The 24940-nt window shown below is 46.8% G+C and overlaps 4 protein-coding genes and 1 non-coding gene across 7 annotated transcripts; all 5 read right to left on the bottom strand.

The window, feature by feature from the left end:
• Positions 1–5905: 5905 nt before the first annotated feature.
• LOC100841145 (COP9 signalosome complex subunit 3) lies at positions 5906–9906 on the bottom strand. The gene is made up of 11 exons (XM_010235964.3): positions 9603–9906; positions 9353–9477; positions 8988–9234; positions 8848–8905; positions 8681–8770; positions 7762–7824; positions 7173–7262; positions 6910–7068; positions 6708–6829; positions 6332–6404; positions 5906–6223 (listed from the first exon to the last, which is right to left on the bottom strand). Exons 1-11 carry the CDS (start codon positions 9797–9799, stop codon positions 6158–6160), a joined length of 1290 nt encoding a protein of 429 aa, XP_010234266.1. The 5' UTR covers positions 9800–9906; the 3' UTR covers positions 5906–6157.
• A 631-nt stretch (positions 9907–10537) lies between these two features.
• Positions 10538–14839, bottom strand: LOC100841449 (probable adenylate kinase 7, mitochondrial). 3 transcript variants are annotated; one of them, XR_002964911.1, is made up of 5 exons: positions 14327–14836; positions 13213–13353; positions 12843–13076; positions 10896–11116; positions 10538–10807 (listed from the first exon to the last, which is right to left on the bottom strand). XR_002964911.1 is itself a non-coding variant. In XM_003573263.4 (4 exons), the coding sequence occupies exons 1-4, from the start codon at positions 14678–14680 to the stop codon at positions 10964–10966; spliced, it is 882 nt and encodes a 293-aa protein (XP_003573311.1). In that variant the 5' UTR covers positions 14681–14835; the 3' UTR covers positions 10553–10963. The 3 variants fall into 3 exon arrangements, 1 of the variants encoding a protein (XP_003573311.1); XR_001406554.2 differs by lacking the exons at positions 10538–10807; positions 10896–11116 and adding exons at positions 11879–12126; positions 12209–12695 and having other exon boundaries at positions 14327–14839; XM_003573263.4 differs by having other exon boundaries at positions 10553–11116; positions 14327–14835.
• A 1577-nt stretch (positions 14840–16416) lies between these two features.
• On the bottom strand, positions 16417–17072 carry LOC100825828 (auxin-induced protein 15A). Its single transcript, XM_003571284.3, has one exon. The coding sequence runs from the start codon at positions 16944–16946 to the stop codon at positions 16644–16646; it is 303 nt and encodes a 100-aa protein (XP_003571332.1). The 5' UTR covers positions 16947–17072; the 3' UTR covers positions 16417–16643.
• Positions 17073–18401: 1329 nt separating this feature from the next.
• Positions 18402–18473, bottom strand: TRNAG-UCC. The gene has a single exon. It is a non-coding gene; the product is annotated as a tRNA-Gly (tRNA).
• A 4159-nt stretch (positions 18474–22632) lies between these two features.
• LOC100825520 (auxin-induced protein X15) lies at positions 22633–23637 on the bottom strand. The gene has a single exon (XM_003571283.3). The coding sequence runs from the start codon at positions 23330–23332 to the stop codon at positions 23021–23023; it is 312 nt and encodes a 103-aa protein (XP_003571331.1). The 5' UTR covers positions 23333–23637; the 3' UTR covers positions 22633–23020.
• Positions 23638–24940: the final 1303 nt, after the last annotated feature.

Here is a 24940-nt window from a genome sequence, read left to right as displayed (position 1 = left end):
ATTCTACATTTCCATATATAGATTTCTACGGGAGTCAATCTGATGAAAGAGGAATTGTGCCTGGTGGACACTAGCGCCACAAACTCTACACGTAGGGAAATAAAATAAATAATTCTCCAACTCTTACTACGGAGAATGGAGAGATCTTTACAATCGCTATACGCGATACAATAATTTTTGGCTCCTGACGTGCCATAATTACACTCCCTATGGGTACACAAGTGACTATCCAGGATACTCTATAGTGTCCAGATTCAACTCGTACCCTACTGAGCTGTAGAGATATCCGTAAAAATGGTTTTCATATCGAAAACCATAATGACAACAAAGAGGAATATCTTCTCTTTACCAAGACAACGGATATGGCAAATAAATATTTCATGAAATTTGTTCTTGGACATCTGTAATGTAATACAAATACACCACACCCGTAGCAAATGTTGCGTATAAGGTAAGTTTTCAGAATGTCACTACATTCCAAATGTGGCATAGTCGCCATTGTCACCCTGAATTAGGGATGATGTGGAAAATTACTAGCAATTCCAATTCCATTGGTCATGGTTTAAATACAGCTAAATTTTATCAATATTCATATTCCATGTGCACCTTTGTGCTACATGAAAGCTACCTTTAGGACCTTCATATCTCAAAAATACTAGCAAAACCACTCAAATTCCTTGAACACATTCAAAGTGATAATTGTGGTTGCATACAACCATGGTCTGGACTTTCCCTGTATTTCATGGTTCAATAAGTTCATCTACACGATGTCTCACGTGTGTCTTCTGTCCACACAAAAACATGTATATGCTAAATAATAAGCCAATGTAGTAAACTACAAGCTGATAATACTGAATATCGAATTAAATCAATTCGAACTGACATTGTTGCAGAATTCTCCTCACATGCTTTTAATGATTATTGCATGGTTTGGGGGGTTGAACCTCAACACTATGCCCCATATGTCCAAACTCAAAATGGTTTGATTTGAATATCTGATCAAACAATATAGCTCATTACACATGATTTTTACTAATGAATTGCAACTTACCAACCTCATGTTGGGTCACGCAGTTCTACACGCTGCTGACTTAATTCATAAGTAAACAACTGCATATCGTAATAATTCCCCTATCCTATTTATACGTGGACATCTACCAAAGATTTCCCATCTGCGATTATTCGGTTAAAGACCGATATCACTACCCCAACGTACATCAATAATGGCCATTCACAGAATTTGGGATCTATGTGAGGAATAACTGTATTTCCCGTCACTTACAAATACCTCAAGCCCCTGTCAGGGGGAGTTATTTATGGCCAGTACACTGTCTATATCACCAAGGAGAATTTCCAGGCATTAGGGGGAGATTTCAAGTACCAGAAATAATGCAAGGAAATCAATAAGAATGTCTAGCACATTTTCTCCTCAACTCCACGTACTCAAGGATCTGAACCTCTAGTTCAGAAAATCATTCATTTGCAACACATTGCAAATAATCTGCCATACTCATTTACCGACTACAACGGTATCATAAAAATTCTTTAAATCATGCAATTAATGTGCCTGAAAGAGTGGAGGTACCAATAAAAAACCACTTAACTCCCCATTCAATACACGAGGATGAGAAGTATGGCCACACCACATGATTCAGCACCTCGCAAGCAATAAAGAAAACTTCTGAGTATACTCTCAAAAAAAATCAGTAAATGCAATTCAACTTCACGTTGATAGATACCAAATGGGTTGTGTTGTAGTAAAATAAAACCCTTATATGGGCCGGGCCGTAAATCCTACGTGGCGACGACTAAATCAACATTTCCCAAGCATGAGTCAAGACGCCCACGTGGCGCGGTCAATCTTACGTGGCAAAAAAAAACAAGTCAACAAGTCAAGCCTCTCATGCCATGGTCAAAGGGTCAAATGAGCTAGAGTAGGGGGCAAGAAAGGTGTGAGGAGGGGGGCCCTAGTTCATGGTGGACCATGGACCCAAGTCCCACTTTTTTCACATGGTGCACACAAAAGCTTTGGACCAAAGAGCTACTTTTACCACTTTGCCCCCACTTTTCTCTCTCCCTCAAGGGTAGTCAGTCTTTTGTCATGAACCCCTAGGCTATAAAAAAAAACCCTTGGGGCATGTATCATTCACTCTCACTTGAATAAACTCAAGGGGAGAGGGCTAGAGTGCTCCCTCTAAGGTTCGCTTTCGCGCGCCGCTCTCGACTGAAAGTCGGTCGGCCTCGAGGAAGCCTTCTAGGAGACTCTAGTTTCGAGGCTCCGATCTAACCTTGGTTGGCACGGGCTCGAAGGAGAAGGGGTTGGGTTAGAGTTCCGAGGGTATCCTAACATCGATACTTGGAAAGACGCGTTCGGTCCAAGTACGAGGCGGCCCCGACGAACCTCTTGCTAAAAGGTGTCTTGGGAAGATCCGTTCGGCTCAAGCCCTTGGCTAACAACCCCCTCGAAGCTTTTCCTAACATAAGATTAAGTCGCACCCGCAGGGTCAACCGAACCTATTTAAAAAATATCGACGTGTCAACTTGTCCAAGTGTACGGCGACCTTCGCTATAAAGCCGGCGTACAAGCCCTACTTTTATACCCGCACTTGTGCCATCAAGCATTGGCACCCCTTACTATAATTGTTGTCGAGAACAACAACAGTGGCGCTGACCGTGGAGAACCCTCGCCGCAATTGAAGATCTAATGGCCCCGACGAAGTCTACTTGATCGGGTCCCCAACTTGCCGTGAAGTCTACACGGTTGCAAACGAAGAAAGAAAGTGCCTCGGGGGCTCCAGAGGAAGAAGGAACCCTCACCAATCCGGACGTCGCCGCAAGCATGGTCGTCACGACGGAAGTCGCGGTCGCCCCTCCGCTACCGGCCATCCCGGAAGGAACCGAGGTGCTCGAAACTGTCATAGGCAATCCCTCGACACTCACCAACGTAATGGCACGGATCGGCGAGATGCCTACGATTGCCGCCCCCGCAGGGGATACGGAACTCGGCATGCCTCGCTCGATGGGCTTCGTGCCACCTTTCCTACAACCGGTAGTGACCCTGCACTCGGAACCTACAAGAGGAAACAATGTGGCGTTGGGAGGATCCGCGCCAGAAACCCAAGGAGTCCCGGCCTACGATCCCTCCAACCCAGATTAACTCCACTGGCGCTCGCCGCAACCGCCCAAGGAGCTCATTGGTATCATCCTTATTGGGGGCTTCCGCCGCAATGCGCTCTCCAAGTCGCACACACTCAACATCAACATTGCTTTGCAAGTGCCCCGCAAGCGCCCCTTGCTCCTCCCGTCGGGGTCGAATAAGGCGGCCACCAGGTACCACCTCAAGCTGCGCCTCGCGGGGAACGAAACCCCAGCGTGCATGGAAACGAGGAAGTGGCGGAATCTGGAGCCCGTGCCGACGACGAAAGGAATTCCCGTCGACGCTCCGACCCTCCAAGAAAACGCCGAGATCATTCTCCAAGCGACCCCTCTAGCGACGAAAGCGATGAGGGAGGACCTCTCCACCGAAGGAACCGAAAGAATCGGCCGACTTGCAACCCGCTCACGCGGGAGATCAAAGACGCGCCTTTTCCACCAAGGTTCAAGCCACCCACAATACGGCCGTACGACGGGGAGTCAAATTCTCTTCAATTCTTGGATGTCTACTCCACCGCCATACGGGCCGCCGGGGGAGGTCCCGTCGAGATGTGCAACCTCTTTCCGCTCGCGCTCACCGGAATGGCACAAACTTGGTTTTATAACCTGCAGAAGAACTCCGTGCACTCGTGGGAACGCCTCCAAGAGGTCTTCATCGCCAACTTTCAAGGAAACTTCAAAGAGCCCGTGCAGGCTCACGAGTTATACGTCGTGAAACAAAAGCCGGGGGAATCCCTCCGAAGCTTCTTCCATCGCTTTGCGAAGGTACGAAGCCAAATCTCCAACCCGCCGTCGACCACTGTGATCGACGCTTGCATAGAAGGTCTTCTCCAAGGAGAAGTGAATCGGGCCTTAAGTCCTAACCCACCAAAGACGACCGAGGAGCTCTATCGAATCTTGCAAAAATACGCCCGGGGCGAAGACGGGGACATCGCCAAAAAGGACGCGCCGCGCGCCGCTCCTAAAGGAGCTCTCTCGTCCGACAAACCCCCTGCGCCTACTTCGTCTTCCAAGAAGAAGAGGAGGTGGGGGAAAAAGGCTCCCGGCGACCAACCCGGAAGATCTTCACCGTCGAAGGACAAGCACCATCTCAAAAGACTTAGCAACCCAAGAAGCCACCTCGCCCTGCCGAGGGGGGAACTGGGAGATGCCTCATCCACAACTCGGCAAGCCACAACACTGAAGAGTGCAACACTCTCATCACAGCTCGCGAAGAGTTCCAGGCACGAATGCAATCCCGGTGCAAGGATGAGAAGACAGCCGAGGCTCCACACCCCGCCAACGTCCTTGTCACTGACCCAGCACCCAAGGAGGATAACCTCCCTTTCCAGGAACCCGCACATCACGTCGGAGTGATATTCGGGGGCTCCGCCACGGGACGGGGATCAAAGCGACAACGCAAGGAGTATGCTCGCGAAGTCAATGTCGTGGGAACCTTCACCCCGACACCACCACCCAAGTGGGCAAGCGTGCCAATTGCTTTCACCGAAGAAGACGCCAAGGGGATACGCTTCCCACATGACGACGCTTTCTTTGTGACGGCGATCGTCGCCAATTGTGAGCTCAAGAAGATTCTTGTGGATGGCGGAAGCTCCGTCGACATCTTATATCTGAGCACATTAAAGAAGCTGATGGAGCCAAAGGGGGGATACAAGAACGGCTCGCTTCAGCCATCCCTTTATCCCCTCACCGGTTTTGTGCCGAGGAAGTCCATTCAACCGCTCAGACAAATTGAGCTCCTCACGACCTTCGGAGACGCCACAAATCATCGAACCGAGCTCGTACGTTTTGACGTGGTGGATATGAAGGCCTCCTTTAACGCCATCCTCGGGAGGACGATGCTAAACCGTCTTTGCGCCGCCATCCACGACAACTTCTTGTGCATGAAGATCCCAGGCCCGAAGGGCGTGATAACGGTCCGCGGCAAGCAATCTTCCGATAAGAAGACACTCTACCGCCATGAGACCAAATGCGCCAAGAAGGAAGAATCATCCAAGATTATTAACTTACTTTCGAACGCGGAAGCATCCGAAACCAATCACCAGGAGCGCTACATCCCCAAACCTCTCCCCGAAGGAAAGTTCAAGGAAGTACGCGTCTTCCAAGATGACGCCACGCGCACGGTGAAGATTGGAGCCAACCTCCCGAGTAAACTCAAGGAAGAACTCGTCGACCTGCTTCGAAAGAATTCCGACCTCTTCGCTTGGTCACCTTCAAAATGGGGAGATAAATATCTTGCAAACCAAATCATGTGATAACCTCACAAATTTGTTCACTAAGTCCTTACCCAACTCCACATTTCAAAAATGTGTCTATGAAATTGATATACGACGATTTAAAATTTTGCAAGCATAAGGAGGAGTATTCACCTGAAAGATGAGTATTCACCTGAAATTAACCTGTTCATAACATCATATTGCACTCTTTTCCTATTATTAGTTTTACTCGCTAGTTACTCATAAAAGGTTTTTAACAAGACAATATTAACATAAAATTATACGGCATATTTTCTATTTTCTCCATGTATATATATGAACACAATCAATGAAAACATAGAGATTCATTCCCATTCATTCATTTGTCAACATTTGGCAATATGCATTTTTTTAATGTGAAGGTTGTGAGCTTTGTAAAGCTGGCACACCCGGCGGATCTTCTAATCTTTCTAAACCTCTTCTCGAAGACAGAATTGGCCGGGACACAGCATTTCGAGGTCCAAGGAATCCAATTCGGCCCAACATGGTTGTCCTTATGACCCAAAACACCACACAAGCCATTTCCTAAAATTGATTCAAACGTCTCTCTCGCAAGGACGAACAGCACAAGGAACTCTAAAAGCTTTACCAGATTATCTCTGAAGCCAAAAAGCAACCATCCTTTAAAGCCAGAATTTACAGGGTTCAAATTTTGATGGCTGGAATATACCGATCAAACAGATAATAACTCAGGAAACAGCTAGCATGAAGGCAGCAGTAGTCTCGAGTCAACTAAGGCACGGGCCGTCTCAAAAATATTTGTGCGGAACTGAGTCGAAGTCATCGTAGTCGAATCTTCCACGTTCCTTTCCAGTCTGCAGCGAAACCTCAAACTTAGATAACATCGAAGGGCAGTGACAAGGGAAAAGGAAAACATCGAAGGGCGGCGGGAAGGGAAAACAAGTTAGCAACACTGAGCTAACCTTCGCCAGATATGCATGATCGCATGAGATGTTCTCATCAATTGAAGTCAGCTTCTTAGACAAAGCCATCAACCTGGAGAACATTTGTCAGAGCACTGGATCAGTCACAAACTCATAATAGCTGTTTCTGCTCCATGTTCAAGCCTTATTCGTTGGTTAGACAAAATATTGTCCATGACTGCATGTACCAAAGAACGGACTCTGAATTGCATAAAACAGCATGGTTGTAATTTTAGCTAATCATAAATCAACTTTTACAAAGGGTCAGGCGATGCACTAACCATGTCACAAATTCTCAACTGATGCTCCAAAGCCAAGATTGGAAGAAATATCTGAGTATTGTACAAATTAATAGTGGAAAACAGAAGGCACATACCTTTGAATAGACGAGTCAATATGCTCCACCATCTCACTACTTTTATATTGCTCAGGATCTTCGTTAAAGCTGACCATGCCATCCTTCTGGTTTATCGTTGCATGGATCTCACCATCTTCGATCTGATTCGATAGAACAGTCAGATTGTGCGATACTATATTTAAAGATGCTAGATGGCACCAGACTGTTAAACAACACCTACCATCCTAAGTACGTGCATCTCAGCTTCTTTCGGGGTGTTAAGTTGAACAGAGCTGGCAATATCTTCAAGTGAGAGAGTTAGGTAGGTCTGGGTCAGCCTCTGGATGTTTCGCTTGTACATTGAGGAGAGCACTTGCTTCACGAGTCCAAAGTTGTTATCCTGAAACAAAGAAGAAAAGAAGACAACGATCAGAAAAAACTGTTGTAATGCACTAGTTCCTAACTGGAGCATGTTAGCCAATGAACGGAATATAAAATACTCACAGATTGAAACTTCTCTGCATTTGACTGGATGAATGTCTCCAATTCAGAGTAGTTTCCATTGCCATAGCATGTAGACAGATCAACGTAAACCTGGAAAAGACATTAAACACGGTACACAATGTGAATGCTTTCTGAACTACCTAAATAAGGTAAATTTAGTTATCACTGAAAACAAATTGCACTAGCATATATCAAAGCATGTAATTAGTGATAGCCTCTGACGAGAGACATGGGGACACTGATTTTGTTAGGACCCAAGAATCAACCAAATGTGGCTGATAGTGTAAAGTGAAGAAGCAACATGAAATGTTACCAGAACTATAATTTGACTAACGTGGCATGAAAACCAATGAAGAAACTGAACACCTACAGTTTCACTAAAAGCAATAAAGAAACTAGGAAGGGCACACCACCATGAAAAATTATCAGAACTAAACCAAATTGACTCCGTCAGACGAAAAACAAATCAATGAAGAACACTAGGAAGCTCAAGTGACTACCATATTGCATCCAACAACTTGTGACTTCCAGAGCATAATTTATTTCACGGAATGCATTTGAAGTCATGAATCGAAGCACTGAAGTATACCTGAGTGTGATTCTTCAGATTCCTTTGAACAGTCGCAGATGTGTACTTAGGGAAAGATGGAACCTGTTGCGCATATTAAATACAGTTCAACTTGTAATCTACCACAGAATACTAGGTTATCTCAATATTGGTACAAAGGGGCAGCCAGTAGAGCAAATGACACAATTTCAAGGTCCTTATTTTCCTTCCAAATAAATACGGAGGACTACTCTTATGTCCTCTATTGATGGATAATGGTTTGGATATGTATGCACTGACTTGGGACCACGACCCTTTATATTACCAAATGTTTATTATCCACTCACGGAATATGTTTCTCTCCGTTTGTACCAAATAAAGATGACAACAAAGGATTATGAAATTTTTTTATCACCAGATAAGCGAATTCAGTAGATCTAGCCTATTATCCCTTCCACAGAAGAAATCCAAAGCATTGGTAGTCTTAACTCTTTTCCAAAGATACCATATTTTCACACTGATCTAGCATTCTAGCATCTTATCCAGTGTTATATATTAGAGATATATTCAGCTTAATAATCTAGCAAGTGGTACAATAAGCATATAGGAAACGTCTGATAGTAGCATACAAACACAATTTTCTTTTTCAAGTTTTGTTCTTTTAATCCAATCACTACTTATGTAAATATTGGAAGCAGACTAGATTTGGCATATAAATCATATTTTTCTATGTAGTCTCAACTTATATTAGATAGCAGGTAACAATAAACTGGACCGGTGTCTTATTTTAGACATTGCTAATAGTATATTAGATAGCAGCTGCGTCACTAACTAAAACTATGTGGGGACAGACTTGCCGTAATTGATCTGAAGGCCAATACCATGAGGAATCCCTGCCCCACCCCCCTTACGAGTACACGCCCGCATCATAAGGCAGAATAAATTGCAAGTAAGTAAATACCTGTCCGTTATGAATGAGCGAAATTAGAACATACTTCTTGTAAGCCTCTACAGTAATTGCGTTCAGGGATGACATTGGGGCAGTAACAGCCTGGAAAAAAAAACATATCTCGGTAAGCGGCGATGCACAAAAATCTACCGAAAAATCAGCACAGGTAAAAGCCTCACATTGTGAAGAAGCTCCAACGATTTATGGAACTTCTTTATCCCGATGTATATCATACCCCTGCAAAGAGAGCAGCCACACAATTAAGCAATTCACACATGCTAGAAAAACATAAGCCATGCAGGGACAGCGTAATCCAGACCCATAGTAGCAGTAGAGGAACAAGTCCCTTGGCTGATCAACTTGGAATATATCATCTTCCAGGACGCTGAGGCCAGCCTTGTACTGCTTTGCCAGCAGGCAGAGGAGGAGGTACTCCGGGTGGAGCGGTGTCAGCTGCTCCGACGACACCTGGACCTTGCGCACGGCCGCACGCAGCGGCGCGATCCCTCTGATCGGCGCGTTGAGCAGCATCACCTCGTTCTTGAGGACCCTGCACACGTTCAGAACTACACAAACAAACAGAACAAAAATCATTTGAGAAATTTTAGCCCGGTGGGGGGCCAAAAAAATCGAAACGAAGTGAAGCATGTCAGAGTCACAATTGTAAGTCGGCGAGAAACGCACATTTGTCGGGTGCCAGGCGAATCTGGCTGGCGGAGCAGGAGGTGAGGAAGTCGGCGATGGTGACAAGGAGGTCCCAGCCGGCGTCGTGGCCCCTGACATTAGCAGGCGACGACACGAAAGCGTCCCTGCAACCAAGCAACAGGCAAAGGGGATGTTCGTCAGATGCGACGGATTCGAAGAGGGGGTGTTGTTAGGCTAGGGTTTTGGTTGGCGAAGGAGATAGGGGGGTTAGGGTTTGAGTCCGGCGTACAGGAGGTAGAGGTAGCCGAGGGAGTGCGCGGCGGGGCTGAGCTGGGAGAGGAACGGGAAGAGGCCGGCGGTGTGGGCGCCGCGCAGCACGTCGCCCTCCGCCTTCCGGAGCAGGCTGTGGAGCTGCGCCAGGTCCTCCCCGCTCCCCGACAGCGCCTGGACGTGCGCCACCAGCGTCTCCACCGACTCCATCGCCATCGTCGCCGCCGCCGCCGCCGGGAGAGAGAGGTGGGGTTTTGCCCTTGCTCGGGTTCCGGCCTTCCGGGTTTGGTTTGCTTCGCGTTCCTTGGGCTCGGTTCGGGAGAGAGACGAGAGCTTTGTGGGCTAAGTGCTTGGGATTTTGTTTCTGAGAGGGGATCCAGGCCGTCCATCGGTTTGGACACGTGGCCTGATCTGCACCGTACGTATTTCAAGTAGAGGGTGGAATAGAACTGCAAGGACTGGGGATTTAGGAATCTTCGTAATGAAATACAAGAGGGTGATTGTGTTGCCATGGAAATTAGAAAACATAGGAATAGGAAAAAAAAACAAGGTTACAATGTCAAGTATGTTTGCACGTAGGAGTAACACTTTTGGATGATGCACAAGAAACGAAGACAAGGATTTTGAAGCAAAGTGAATAATCGAGAGATAAAGAAAAGTTATACCAGACTCCGCAAAGAAAAATAAAATGAGATTGAGGCCCATATTGAGATTTATGAAATTTGTGTCATGGAAATGCATCTAAAAGAAATTCGGAAACGGCACTTGCAAATCCCAATTTTCCCTCTTTTTGAGATGCCTGCTGCCTGCAGCCACTTGGCAATCTCAACAGGTCAACGACCGATCCAGCAAACCAAATTTTAAAATACTGAGCCCAGGATAAGTGACAAGTTCGTGCATCAAACCTGTACTTCAGAGAACAGGCTACAGAACAGGGAATACAGCCCAGTGCCAGAAAAAAAACATCTATTTCTGCAACTTATTCACTATTGATCTCATCTTCACTTATATCATCTTCAACTACATCAGTTAAGATCACATAGCATGAGATGATAGGTGTGCACAACAACAAGATAGTGCAGTAACAGACATGGGGAAACTAGTGATACTCAAAACAAACAGTGGAGCCAGAGAAGCTGCCACAGTTGCACACTTGCAGCTTGCAAGTTCAAAACTCTCCGTTACAAGTACATAAGCACGTCTACAAAATTGCTTACACTTTACCTATAAGAACAACAAAGACCAAAACACCTTAGCCGACTGACTCTTTGGAAGCCAGAACTCACAAATATAGAAATATACTACTACTTACGCTGCAGACGAGGATCAGAATGTAGATCCTTAGACTCAGTTCTTTCTCAGATGAAGCATGGGCAATATTTACACAGTGAGTTTGTGAGGGGTTGGGGATGGATCTAGATGCTGAAGGTGCAGGGCAGCTACAAGCCCCTGCCAGGTTTCCCCGGGGCGAGCTGATGTCTTCAGCTCCATAAGTTTTCTCTGTTTCTTGTAATAATCTTCCAGCTGTTTGGCCTGCAGATAGAATGTTCCATACTAGAGTTGATCACACATTCCCACCATCAGAGCAATTATTATACAGTACCATAAAAACCTCCTCTCTATCAATTGCAAAGCCAGTTTCAGAAAGAAGGGGAACTATCCAGTGAAAACTTCCATCTGGTGAAAACCTGAAAACTCTCGCTGTGAGCCGTTGGACCAAGAATGTAGGGCTCAGATCAAATGTGGGATTGAAACCAGTGACTTAAACGTACATTTGCGCAAAACCCCCTGCCTTTCATTGCTTTTACCTAAAACTAGGTTATCCTCAAGCCACGTACACTGCCAATCCCCCATCCCCACTCGTCCGATTCCCCACCGGCGTGCAAACCGGAGAATCCCGCGACGGGCCGACGGTGACCACCTGCACCGACCTTCCCCAAGCAACGGCTACCACCTGCGGATCCCTTCCCCAAGAAAGCGGTGGTGCGGAGCCCGCGTGCGGCAGTGGCGGAGACCCCAGGCGACGGCGACCTCTCAAATTGACAGATTTGCGTGACGGCGGCTGATGAAGCTGCACCTCGCGAGGGTGAGGCAGCAGCCACGGTGGTGCCCCCATGGCTCGGCGATAGTGAAGCTGACGTGCTTGCTGATTGCTGTTTTCTGAACATGTGTTTACTGAACATGTGTATGCTGAAGCTAGAGCTGTTGTTTTGCTCTACTGGGAAATTTTGTGATGTTCTGTAGGTGAATCAATGCTTAGATGCTTTGCTGTGCACTGAATCCATTTAGATGTACTGATTTGTAAGCGGAATTTGTAATTGCGGATTGGTTTAGCCGAGTCAATGTTCAATGTGACTGTACAAAGGATTCCTGAACGAATGTGAATGTATAGAGAATATTTGCTGTTTCCTGAATTTCCTGATTTCTGTTTAGCGGAATCAATGGCTAGCCAAATGTACAGAAAACAGTTGTTGTTCAGCGGAATCGATGTGACATGAGCGCTTGGACATGTTGGAGCTTCCTTCCTCGTTGCAATCAGGGGTCTGGAAAATCAAATCACATCCAAGCAAATAAGAAAACAACCATTGCAGTTATCAATTTGAATCAATGAATTCCAATGCTTACCTGTGTACTGCTGGCTGCTGCTAGGAGGCAGGTGCACGGAAGGGGGCAGAGCCGCATCCAAGCAAAGGACGAGCGGCAGTGAAACGTATTCTGAAGGGCGAGCACTCGCGAACGTGCCCGTAGGAGGTCCGGGTACGCCTGAACATAGACGGCGGAGGCAGGAAATCATGAGCGTTGGACACACGCTCCCGGACGGTACTGGAGGAGGACGCAACGTTGTGGGGGCTGTCGGAGAGGTAGGCGGCGGAGGGCCAGCGCCGGCAACTGGAGGCGGACGCAGCTCCATGGTCGATTGGGACGGATTGGAGAAGACGAATCGTTTTCCAGCTGCCTAATCGTTACCGAGTTTCTACGTAAAAGGAGGGGGGTTTGCGCAAGTGTACGTTTAAGTGGCTGATTTCAATCCCACCTTCGATCTGAGCCACACATTCCCGATCCAACGGTTCACAGCGAGAGTTTTCAGGTTTTCACCAGATGGGAGTTTTCACTGGATATTTCCCCCAGAAAGAATACAAAAAACATACTAGTCATGTCAGACAAAGATGTAAGGTTGCAGGGTTCTTAGTGCAAAGCAAAGATCAGATCTATCCAAACCAATCATACATATTCGAAAAAATGGTATCAATAAAAATACCTGCTTGGCGTAAGAACGCATCTTCTCCATCCTTGCGTTTTCCAGGCCCATGATAGCAGCAGGTTGTGCCTGAGCATGCCAGAAATTACGCTCCATAGACGCTGGATTGCTGACATCAAATAGCTGCCCGCAGTGGGAACATATGTCTCCCCCATACCGCTTCTTCATAAAACAGTTATCAGCACATTTGAAGTTCAGAACCAAGTCAATATCCACAATCTCATCAAGGATCTCCTGAAACATATGAGAACAATCACAACACTGAACGTATCTAACAACAAGACATCCTGTTGTCCACGAAAACTCGCTAATAACATTGCACCAGAAAGTATGTTCTTCTATTGAACCTAGAGGGCAAGTGGGGACTTACAGCTTGCACATGGGTGCGTGGGATCCCATCGAGGATGAATCCAGTTTCTCCTTTATAGTATCCTTCCTCAAGACGCTTCGTCAGCAATCCGAATATGATATCCTCCGGCACAAGCTTTCCTTCATTCACCGAATTAGCAATCTGTTCATATGCAATGAAAAAAAATATGTTAGCATATTCGAATACCCACCACCATTTACCATGACATGTTCCCAAAAAACTGTGAATTGTCATCTGTGAAATGGTTCTCATGGCCTACGAACAACAGATTCTAACAACTACTTCCAGCTGTTCAAAGAAAGGTATTACAACAGGTCCAGACAAATGCAGGGCAAAGTTGGAATCATGTGTATGCAGGCGGCCGCCCACCACAAGACGCCAGGATAGAATGCTCCAAACTTGCGTTCGGAAACCCCTAGACATGTGGAATTCCAGGATTGCCCCCACAGACATAAGTAAATAACATGAGTTGCCCGCAGCTATTCCCGAAGGGAGAATGCGGAGCAAGACATGGCCGCCACACTCCTCCCTTCAGCATTATGCTGTCTAATAAAGGCATAAACAAATTCGGAAGAAATTACTTGTGTGATCTTGTTTGAACCAGTGGCCTTTAAATTGGGACCAGTAAATCGTGGGCAAGGAAAAATCGTCTCATCTGTGCAATAAGTTCGAGAACTGTCCAACGAAAAGTTGTGGCTTCGGAGAACAGGGGGCCAAATATCGCAGAGATCACATGAGTCCGTGGATATGTCACGAGAAATTTCCAGAAAGGGCCAAAGAAATTGGCCACAAAGCCTAAGAATCTAGCTTGATTTAAGTGAAGAGAAGTCTTCTTTATAAATTGGGCAAAGGATTGACATTTGGCAAGATGTTCCCCCCAAAATTAACGAAACGCCCCGAGATATCCCCAAATTAGTGCAGGCAAACAAAATCCTCCAAAAATTGTGGGTCAAATGATCCGGGTTAGTGTCGCGTGCAGGACCCGTGATCCCAAAATTACTCGATGGGAAAACGAAGGGCAACTCAGATCAGAACGAAAAAATGCACCGAACGCTCATTCGAAAAGCTGATGCACGAAAATCGAGCGATTTGGAGGAGGGGGACGAGGCCGAACCTTCTTGTAGAGGGAGGAAGTGGGGCTGAGCTCCTGCCGGACGAGCGTGCCCATGGAGATGTAAGGCACGGCGAGCACCTCGGCGAGGCGGGCCGCGTGGGCGTGCTTCTGCGGGCCGGGGCGGCCCATGACGACCCACTGCACGCCCCTGGGCCCGCCGCCGGCCGGGCACGACTCCGCGGCGGGAGCCCGCTGCCGCTGCCGCCGCCGCGCCTCCTCCTCTTCCTCCTCCTCCCATTCGGTCCAGTAGTAGTCCTCCGCCACGGCGGCGGCCGCGAGCCGTCTCCGTTGGAGCGGCCCGGCCGCGCGGGCCAGTGACCTGGCGGCGCCGGCGAGCCGCAGGAGGCCGGTCATTGGGATGGAAGGATGTGGACGAAGCGGCGGCGGCGGCGCTAGGGTTTGCGCGGCGTAGGGTTTTTGGGGTGGGGCTCGGTCGGTGGCTGCGCGTGGTGGGGAGGTGTTGGGCCGCTCTGGCGATCCGGAGAAATTGAGATGGAAATTGCACAGAGCTGCTTCTTCTTTTTTCTATGCGCTGGTGGCTTTTGGAGCTAGGAAAAGGACAGGAAGACAAGTGTCCGTCCGTTCAAAATCCATAGGAATTCATGTACTCTCTCCCTCCTTTTACAATGGAGTTATGCCTATTTTAAATTTTGGTTGACTTTAAATTTTTGGGTACTGATATATTGCTTGCGTACAATAAAAATTATATCACTGGATTCGTATTCAAAAAGTGCTACTCCCTCCGATCCAAATTAATTGTCTCAAATTTGCTTAAATATGGATGTATCCATACTTACCAAGCGCCTAGATACATGTAATGTTTTAACAATTAATTTGAATCGGAGTGAGTACCTCTCTTTCAGATCGTAAAGCATATCTCCTCATTAACATTAACCAAAGAGTGTCTAGTTTGTTACTAGACTATCGACTATCGTTGATGAAGCATGTATGCAAACATGTCCTCTTCAACCAATGGGAATCAAATTTGTTTGCTTCCGAGACAAATGGGCTTAGGTAATTAAATTTATATTTTTGATTAACCGAAAAGGAGGAAGTATAGTCCCTATTGCATATAATGCAGTGCTGCCTCTTTACTAAATATAAAAATTTCTAACTTTGTCGTAAGTCCGAGTTTATATAAAAATATACCAATGTCTATAATATCAAATAGGTATATTAAAGGTTGTTTTTTCGTTAAGACAAGACTTTTTACGATTGTATGGATTCCTTATTACGGAGTATATGATGGGTTGTATCAAGCCCAAATAATAATTTGATGAACTTATCTAATAGGAACGGCCCAGCATTGCGTTAAACGATCCCAACAAATGAAATTTAATTCCTAACTTTCCTAGCCGGGCCAGCATCCCGTTACACTTTGCAGGCCCACAGAATGAATAATTATGTGAAATCAGTAGCTAGGCTAAATAAAAGAGAAAAGTATTTTTTTTCGCCCCTCAACTTGTCGTGTCAGAAAGTTCGCTGTTCGTCCCTCAAAAAAAATCCGTACTTTTTTCGTCCCTCAATTTTTAAAACCGGACACTTTTAGTCCCTCAGTCCATCCAAAGTGATTTTTCTAGCCACGTGTCTGGTTTTCGCATAGTTTTTTCACTTCTTTTTTTTTCAATCAAGATATGGATGATGCAGATGGAGGAGAAGTACAACCAGTGCCTGGACGAGATCCAAAGCACGACGACGGCCAATTTCAACAGCCTCGGCGGTCACGGGATTAAATGCAAACCGGACACGTGGCTAGACAAACCGCTTCGGATAGCCTTAAGGACTAAAAGTGTCCGGTTTTGAAAGTTGAGGGATGAAAAAAGTATGAATTGTTTTTGAGGGACGAGAAATGAACTTTCCGACAAGTTGAGGGACGAAAAAAGTACTTTTCTCTTAATAAAAAAGACTAAAATCCCCACTTCAGAACACTAAACCATTCATTTGGTCGAGCAAGAGTTCACTGCCTGTACGAAATTCTTGCAAAAAAGAAGCATCTAAATTCACGTGTTTCAAGTTCTCATCATAGCATGGTTCCATGTTTGGGTTTTTGATAATTATGAAAGCAGCAGCACTCGCCAGCTGCATTCAAATTCAACAATCCAATATCTGAATTTCGCAGCATCGGTTCGTGCAAACTGGCCACGAGCGGCGCAGCACAGCTATATACACATACTGCGATCGATCATCGCCTGCCGTGAACCCAAAAAAAAGAAGAAAAATCCAAGATTATAATCCACAAAGCTCTCTTCGCCGGCGCTGGCAACGATCGATCGAGGGAGAAACGATGAATCAATCAATCCATCAGGGATCGGTCGATCTAGTGCCAGGACGAGGAAGATGATGAAGACGGCGAGGAGGAGCCGAGCCTGCCGACGAGCGCGGCGAAGTCCTGCTCGGAGCAAGGGATGGTGATCCCGCCGCCGCCATAGCCGAACTCCTCCTCGGCGGTCTCGAGCAGGGCCAGGAACGCCGGGTGCCGGAGGTACGCCGTGGGCACCACGAACCGGGTCCGGGAATCGCCGACGTACACCGCGAAGTGGCCCCGGGGAACCGTGCCGCCGCCGCGTTTGGCCGGGTGCAGCCTCGACATGATCAGTTCCCGCAGCTTCCCTCCGCCCATGCCAACAATGGCATCAATGGATCAATTCACCCTTGAGTATCAATGTCAGAGTGTGCTTGTTACGCAGAGCTGGTGGGCAGTAGTAGTACTACTGTCAATGTCAGAGTGAGTGAGGACTGGACTGGTCGCGAGCTTCAGCACTTCAGCAGCTCATGGACACTGACGGGCTGGTATATATACACACTAGCTCCAGTTTATCTCTCACCCTGTTGTCGATCCAGTGTGCTGTCAATTTGCCGAACCTCCTGAAACGGGACTAGTTTGTTCTCATGTGACAGCGTTGCGCTGATGACCAAGGAACATGGCCACATGTCTGTTCTCTGAGACTCTGGACCTAGATAGTCCTGTAGTAGTTGTTGCCTTCTCATTAGAATGACAAAGTTCTGTCAATTCAGCAATTCGCTGAGAAATTTTCTGTCGATCAGGTCAGAGAACACCCCGCGCCCGCGCCGCGATCGATCGAGGCGGAAATGCAATGCATCGATCCCCATGTGAACTGGCCTGAAATTCAATAACGTACCGGTCGATGTCGCAGCGAGTCCGTGGAGCTGCCCTTGTGATGTGTCGATGGTCACTTTCAGCCAAGTTGCAAACACATTCAAATGCTACAACTGGATAGCACAAATGGACTCGAGCTAGGGACCCCCTTATATAGCAAAAATTCAGCTCATGTGCAATTGCCCAGGCCCCAGGGAGATAGGGACACTGCCGCATGGGCATCGATCGAGCCCATCCTCATCTGCCTGAGCTTGACCGTGTTTCGACTCAAGCGCGGCGGATCAACTCAAGCGCGGCCGAGCGCCGAAACCTCTGCGGTTTTCAGGCTGGGAAACAAATCCAGGGATTATACATTGGTGCCTAGGTGTAGTGGATATATGATGACAGAGAGGTTAGATCAGACATCAGACAGCGATCGATGGCGCATTCCCCGTCCAGCATTTGATCCGATCTTCTTGCAATGCATGGCGCCTAGCCTACAGGTTATTGATGCATCCAATCCATGGCGCCCACAGCATCGTACGGGACCCCATGGTTGCTCTGCGGCCAAGAATCGACGTCAGATCAGTATCTTTTTCTGGATCATCAATCGGTCGAACAGCTAATGAAGACGCCTCGTGGTCGGCCGGTCGCAGCTGCAGCACGAACAACACGCGGGGGGCCGGCGAATGCTCCGGCAAAAGTTTCTGGCAACTTGCTCGATCGAGATACCTGGAATTCGGCTGGGAAGTGGAGAGTAGATATTTGGCCGGTCCATCGTCAAGTTGTGTCCATGGAAATAATGTGGATCAGTTGAGCCAGATAACATTCAGAGCAGCAAGAAAACTAGTGAAAAAAAGGGAAGGAGATTACTGAGCAGAAAGTGCTTGGTTTTGATGCATGCCAAGCAAAAAAGTGTCAAGTAAAGATTTTACGCCGGGAAAGCACGAATGCAGCTAAAAATATAGAGGAAAAAAGTGCGTCTGCCGGGAGTCGAACCCGGGTCTATTGCTTGGAAGGCAATTATCCTAACCGTTGGACTACAGACGCTCTACACGCTATTTGAATTTAATACGTGATGGTCTTTATTCTTGAGCCCCTTCTAGCTCTCCCTACGCTTGTGTGTCCACCACGTTTTTGCCCCACCGGTCGTGCAGTAGCTGAAGCCTGAAGAAGTTTTGTGGGAAGAAGACCATCGTTCAATTTCAGAGCATCTCCAACATCATGACCATGTTGAGTTGGTCAGTCTTTGAAGTCTACACGAAACCGTTGCGAATTCAGTGTTCTGTCTGCGCAAAGCAGTTCAGAGCATCCGGAGCAAATTCTTGGCTCTCCTCTCCTTGGCTGATTCAACAATTTGTGTTCGGACCATCGTTCAGATCACACATACTACAGTGACGATGAAACAGTTTCCATCGACAGTTTATCACGCAGAAACATACAATGCATGTAGCATGAAAGACGCAGAACAAGGTAATTAAAGACCAAACAACACATGCCAACAATGCCGAATTAAGCATTTCTATATAAAAGAATGCATGTTTGTGCAATCAAACACAGCTAAACATTCTACTAAACTACTACCCTCGGCGAGCTAGTGTACTAAACTTTGGCAGCTAGGCCACAACAAAACACCTGATGATACAGATATCTCAGCCAAGCTAGTTTCCGGCAGAGACCTTCCGAGACACACCATCTAGTACTGCAGCCGCGGGGGCTTCTGCTTGGGCAGCAGTGGCGACAGCAGGAGCCGCCGGTGGGAAGTCCCCCGCGGCGCAGCAGCGGGCCTGCCGTCGCAGCAGTCGAAGCGGCAACAGGGCAACGGCAGCACCTGGGCGTCGCTCACGACCAACGCCGCCAGAAGCACCAGCAAGAAGGCTCCCACCATCTTATTAGGACCCATCGCCTGTGTACTTTGCTGCGATACTCTTCACAAATTATGCTAAGTATGAAGCTATGTATGGGTGGATGTTGAGGTTTGTTAATTGTGACTCCTCTCCTGGGTTTTCCTCCTATTTATAGGCCCGAGCAACAGGTTAATTTACCGGTGTCACGAAGATGGAAGGAGTTTATAAGCATTTGCGAAGATGGAAGGAACTTAACAGCGTTAAACTCTTGCCATGTATGGCATCATGGATAAGCATGGATATAACAATGGATCCTTAAGGATTAAGAAAACCACGAAGATGGAATTTTGTTTGTAGCCGTTTCGAGCCTTTAATCCAAATCTAACTCTACCCATCGCCTTGTATATTCATAGGAACTAGGTGTGACATCTTAATCTATCAAAAATTAGCAAGTCATTTGAACCGAGCAATTTCGTCCAAATCTAACTATGCACATCGCCATGTATACTCCACTACCTCACAGTAGACGTTTGCCCGCACTATGATAGCCACACTTTGCTTAAATGTAGTTAGTTTTGGTTTTTAACCGCACTTTTAGCACTTTAACCGCAGATTTTGCCAATAAAAATGCATCAAATACTTTTGCCAACACAAGTATATTCAACGCTTTTAAAATGCCACGAATATGAATTTGATGTATTTTAAACCGAATTGACGCACTTTGGAATGCGGACGGTTATCTACCGTGACATAGTGTTCATCGGTACTAGTTGTGATTAGTATGATGATCTGAAGGTTAATAGGTGGCTGTTCATAAGTTATATTTCAGTTTATGTATGTTTTGTCCAGGCTCCGGGAGCTGGCTGGCGCCGCCCATGGGTTCAGATCACAAATATGTACGTGTAGGTAGCACGAAAGAAGCAGAACAAGGCAAAGATCAAACATCACATGGAAATAATACCGAATTAAGCATGAATATATTTGAAAAAAAATGCATGTATCCAATCAAACTCAGCTAACCATACTGCCTCGGCGCCAACACGCCAAGGTACTAGCTAGTTACAAAAATCTCAGCCAGCTAGTTTCTGGCAGAGACCTTGCCGGACACGCCACCAAACGGGGCCGGACCTTCAGCTTTCGGAAGGAAAATTTTGCTAGTTGGGATTGCAGCTGTGCTTTGGACCATTTGGAAAACAAGTAACAATGCTGGTTTCAGGAATGCCTGGCCCAACGATCCTGTAGCTATAATGTTTACAATTTGCTCTTGCATTGATCTGTGGGCTGGTCTACAGAGAGCGCTGCCCGGGGAGCTGATGCGCCTGTCTTCTCGGCGGTTTTGGCAAGTGGCGAGTGAAGCCTTCAGTCGATCGCAAGGTTGGGCGCCGCTGACAATGCGCTTGACTGATGGTTAAGCATGAGAGTAAAGAGAATTGTTGGTTTTCGTTGGTCTGAGTAGTAACTAGTCTGTTATGTTGTGGCTGTTGTCAGAGCCGAATTTGGAAAGCCTGTGATGATCGGTTGATTGTATCACAGGTTTTTTTATTTATGTTATGATTGCAAACTGCTGTATTAAAGACAAATGGTTTCCGGAGGGAATGCCCTCTGTATGTCAAAAAAAACACACCACTTCTTTTATCTTCACGGAAGAACTCCTCTAGCAAAACCAAATTATACCCGTAGGTAACTATAGGACTAAGATAGAAAGAACAAACTTATTAATCTGTCATAAAACAATCTGCTAATAATGATGTCTGAGTTTCAGGTGGGTTTCAACCCAGACCCGTTGATCACTTTTTTTTTACCATCCGCTAATAATCGTATCAACCGACGGCTGAGCTAAATTTTTTTTGAGGCAATCACCGGGGAAGAGATTCCCCACCTGGATATATTACTTCAAAGAACAAGAGTTTACATAGGGGATGATAGTTACGCCACAGGCCGGCGGCTATCTTTTATCAAAGCGATTCAATCTAAAAGCCCGAAATATACTCCAAAAGATCCTACAAAGAGAATGAACTATTTGCAGACATCGAAACAACTAGACAAAGAATGGAGGTCTCATATGTTAAGTATATCATATCTCCTCTTCCTCTTACATTGGTCTTTTAGGTGAGATGTTTGGATGGAGTATCTTAACATGGTATCAAAGCCGAAGGCTCGAGTTCGAGTATCAGTCCCCCCGCATTTTCCCAATTACTATCCACGTCGGAAGTGGGGGGCGGGGGAAGGAGGGTAAGTATAGTATATCTTCTCCTCCTGTCAGATCAGTGTTTTAGGTGAGATGGTTGGATGGGTATCTTAACATCGTCGTCGGTCGGTGCGCGGAGGAGCTAGCAGCTAAGCAAAGCTAGTAGGCGGCGACGTTGGTGGCGAAGTCCTTCTCGGAGCAGGACAGGATGAAACAGTTACCATCCACAGTTTATCATGTGCAGGAAGCATGAAAGAAGTAGAACAAGGTAAAGACCAAACAACACATCGCAATAATACCAAATTAAGCATGGATATATATATAAGAGAATGCTACCTCGGCGCCAACACGCCAAGGTACTAGCTAGTTATTAAACTTCAGTTGTTTGGCTTACAACAAATCACTTGTTACAAACATCTCAGCTAGCTAGCTAGTTTCCGGCAGAGGCCTCGCCAGACACGCCACCAAACGGGGCCGGACCTTCAGCTTTGGCACCGGCGGAGACGGCAGGAGCGACGGCCGCCGCGGCGGGAGCAACGGCGGGGATGTACCCAGGGTCGCAGCACTCAGGCTTGCCGTCGCAACAACTGAAGCGGCAACATGGTGTTGGCAACACCTGGGCATCGCTCACGGCGAACACCGCCAGGAGCACCAGCAAGAACGCGCCGATCATCTTAGAACCCATTTGGTAGTCCTCACAAGTTGTTTTATGACAACTAGTTTGGGCTGACTAGGAAGGTATGGATGTCTAGGTGCGGTCTCTTTTGTAAGGAAGTCCCTCCTATTTATAGTCCCCAGGAACAGGTTTGGTGTGTCACAAAGATGGAAGTAACCATTGCAGAAACGGAAGAAATTAATAAGCCTTAAAAATTGCCCTGTATCCCCTCATGGATAAACATCGAAGTATAACAATGATTCCTTATATATGGATGAAGCAAGAGAAACTCGAAATCTTATTTATAACCTTTTTGAGCCAAACTTAATCAAATCTGACTTAACACATCTGCAACATGTACATTGCTCTGTACTAATCCTGACCTTTTAAACTAGCAAGTCATTTGAACCGGACAAATGGATCTCGTATGCGTCCCTGTTTTTGAGCATATCTGGACTGTCGTCAGCCTAGTTAATGAAAGTGTCGCAATTCTGTCTAAATACACACGTATCTTGGCACTGACTGAAGTTCCGCGACATCGATTTAGACAGAGGAAATCTGGAGCTCTGCCCCCTGACAAACGGAAAAAAGAAAAAACTTCCGGGAGACCAGACACACTGGTACAAGGAAACCACAGATTGATCCGAACACATGCGACAGTTAAATCTGGTTACATAGATCGTCAGCAAAACCAAATTATACTGGTTCAGACAAAAGAAACTTAATTAATCTGTCCTAAAAACAATCTACTACTCCGTACTAATAATCGTATCAGCCCACGGCTCGACCGGCAGCTTCGGATGAGCTAACTGCATGCAATTCGCTAACCAAGCTAATCCATGGAGGACTCGTCGTCGTCGTCGTCGTCGTCGGTGCGCGGAGGAGCAGCTAAGTTTAGTAAGCAAAGCTAGCAGGCGGCGACGATGGAGGCGAAGTCCTTCTCGGAGCAGGAGGGAAAGGCGAGCCCGCCGGCGCGGTGCCCGAAACCGAACTCCTCCTCGACGCCCCGCAGCAGCAGCACGAACGCCGGCCGCCGCAGGCACGCCGTCGGCACCACGAACCGCGTCCGCCGCTCGCCCACGTACACCGCGAAATGGCCCCGCGGCACATTCACCCCCGCCACCGGCGCAGGGGACGACGAAGACGGCCGGCTGCTGCTGCTGATGCTCCTCTTCTTCCTTCCCGTCAGCAGCTGGTACAGCTTCACCGCCGGCGCCATGGTCTCTTATATTTCAATCAATTCTCTCGAGTGCAGTGTGGACGAGAGCACAAGACTGAGTTGACGAGCTGGAGGACTCAAGAGGCCAAGCTCCGTTTCCCTGCATTTATATATATATAGCTCGATCGGCAATTCGGCATCGACAAGACGTTAATTTGGGGGGGAATATGTGATGAAGATGTGGGTGAGAGCAGGGATGGATACATGCATCTACGTACTGCCCACTAGCTGGAGTAGTTGGGTGAGTGGTACTAGCTTCTAGCTTGTTCTAAGCTGTACGTGGCACATGGTGAGTCTGTCCATTGTGCGTATCAGCAATTCGGCATGCTCTCTCTCCGTTGTAAGGGCAACTGGAACCATTTAGGCCGGATTGATCCGGATTTGGGTCCGTCGCGATTCATTTCCAACAAAAAAATTCAGAATGAAAATGGGTCGGAGCGGGCAATTCCTTTGTACTGCGTTTGTTTTCCTTGTGCTTATTCTTTCTGTTCAATAAAACGGATTAAATGGGTCTTCCTGCTGGACGCACTGTCTAATCCAGACCAGGGATTTTTTGTCGGTCCGGACTGCGACCCAAACAACCACAAAAAACTTTGGGTCGCCCTGCTACAGTTCCCCTAAAGCTAGCTAGACACGTTTGATTTTTACGGTATCCAATGCAAGTCAGAGACTCTAGTTTTAACCTATGTATGTCTATATATAAAATTAGTAAAAGTCATATGTCATACAAGTATTTATTTGCAAGCAAATAATGCAATGATATCTCTCTTACATTTGACCGCACACGTGTAAATTGGTCATAACATGTACCAGTATATTTTTTTTCCTAAAAGTTTTCTGTAATAATTCTAGTGTCAACGTTTACGCCACTTATGAAGATGGCTAGATTAATGATTTGGTGTTGATTTGTCTTTTAGCAATTCAGCTGCGGTTGATGTCGTGAGGCAATTAAACTAGACCAGCTCCAATCATTCATTCATGCATGGGCATTACATACACATATATTTTGCATGTCCCTGTGGAATGGAGAAGACTCAAGCAGCCAAGCAGGTCATGTGCAAATTTGTCCCGGCCGGATGAATGATTGTTTATTTGGTCCGTATATATAGGCCGTTCTTGGAGGTAATGGAATGGACCAGCCTAGCTAGCCGTAGGCGCACACTACACATGGGGTGTGCCGCGTATGAGCAGCGTTTGGGCGCATGCGACGGACGCAAAGTTTTACTTGACTGACCGACCGGCCGGCCGGCAGCTCTAGCAGTGCAGTGACCGCATATGTGCAAAGTTTTACAAACGGGACTGAATTTCCTTTGCAGGAATTAGATAATTAATGAACCCGGGGCCAATGCAAAACCGGGGGCAATCATACATGCAAAGATCAGATTTGACTATTTGCACCGGCCGGTATTCCGAGAATTCGGTTTTCAGCGTGGAGCGCCACGGGCAGCAGTACTGATGCTAGCTGCGTGCAGAAGAGACATCAACAACGTCCACCCAACTAAACGTATACGGAGAACTAATAACCCCACAATCAGATTCGGATTACTTGCTAACCGTATGCGCTTAGTGATTAACTAGTGAGACTGAAATTCCACACACAGGAGAATC

Source organism: Brachypodium distachyon, chromosome 3 (assembly GCF_000005505.3).
Source record: "Brachypodium distachyon strain Bd21 chromosome 3, Brachypodium_distachyon_v3.0, whole genome shotgun sequence".
Classification (NCBI taxonomy): Eukaryota; Viridiplantae; Streptophyta; class Magnoliopsida; order Poales; family Poaceae; genus Brachypodium; species Brachypodium distachyon.
The sequence above is the reverse complement of the archived record's forward strand: the minus strand, read 5'-3'. Positions and strand labels throughout refer to the sequence as shown.

Bases quoted from the DNA above. Each gene is read 5' to 3' on its own strand.
- LOC100841145 (XM_010235964.3), bottom strand. From the start codon at position 9,799: ATGGCGATGGAGTCGGTGGAGACGCTGGTGGCGCACGTCCAGGCGCTG. The intron at 8,771-8,847 runs GTGAGGCTTTTA...TTTTTTTTCCAG, and splicing joins CGTTGGAGCTTCTTCACAAT to GCTGTTACTGCCCCAATGTC. The intron at 7,825-8,680 runs GTATTTACTTAC...TATGCGCAACAG, and splicing joins CGCTCATTCATAACGGACAG to GTTCCATCTTTCCCTAAGTA.
- LOC100841449 (XM_003573263.4), bottom strand. From the start codon at position 14,680: ATGACCGGCCTCCTGCGGCTCGCCGGCGCCGCCAGGTCACTGGCCCGC. The intron at 13,077-13,212 runs GTAAGTCCCCAC...CATATGTTTCAG, and splicing joins CACGCACCCATGTGCAAGCT to GAGATCCTTGATGAGATTGT. The intron at 11,117-12,842 runs GTATTTTTATTG...TTCTATCTGCAG, and splicing joins TGCGTTCTTACGCCAAGCAG to GCCAAACAGCTGGAAGATTA.
- LOC100825828 (XM_003571284.3), bottom strand. From the start codon at position 16,946: ATGGGCGGAGGGAAGCTGCGGGAACTGATCATGTCGAGGCTGCACCCG.
- LOC100825520 (XM_003571283.3), bottom strand. From the start codon at position 23,332: ATGGCGCCGGCGGTGAAGCTGTACCAGCTGCTGACGGGAAGGAAGAAG.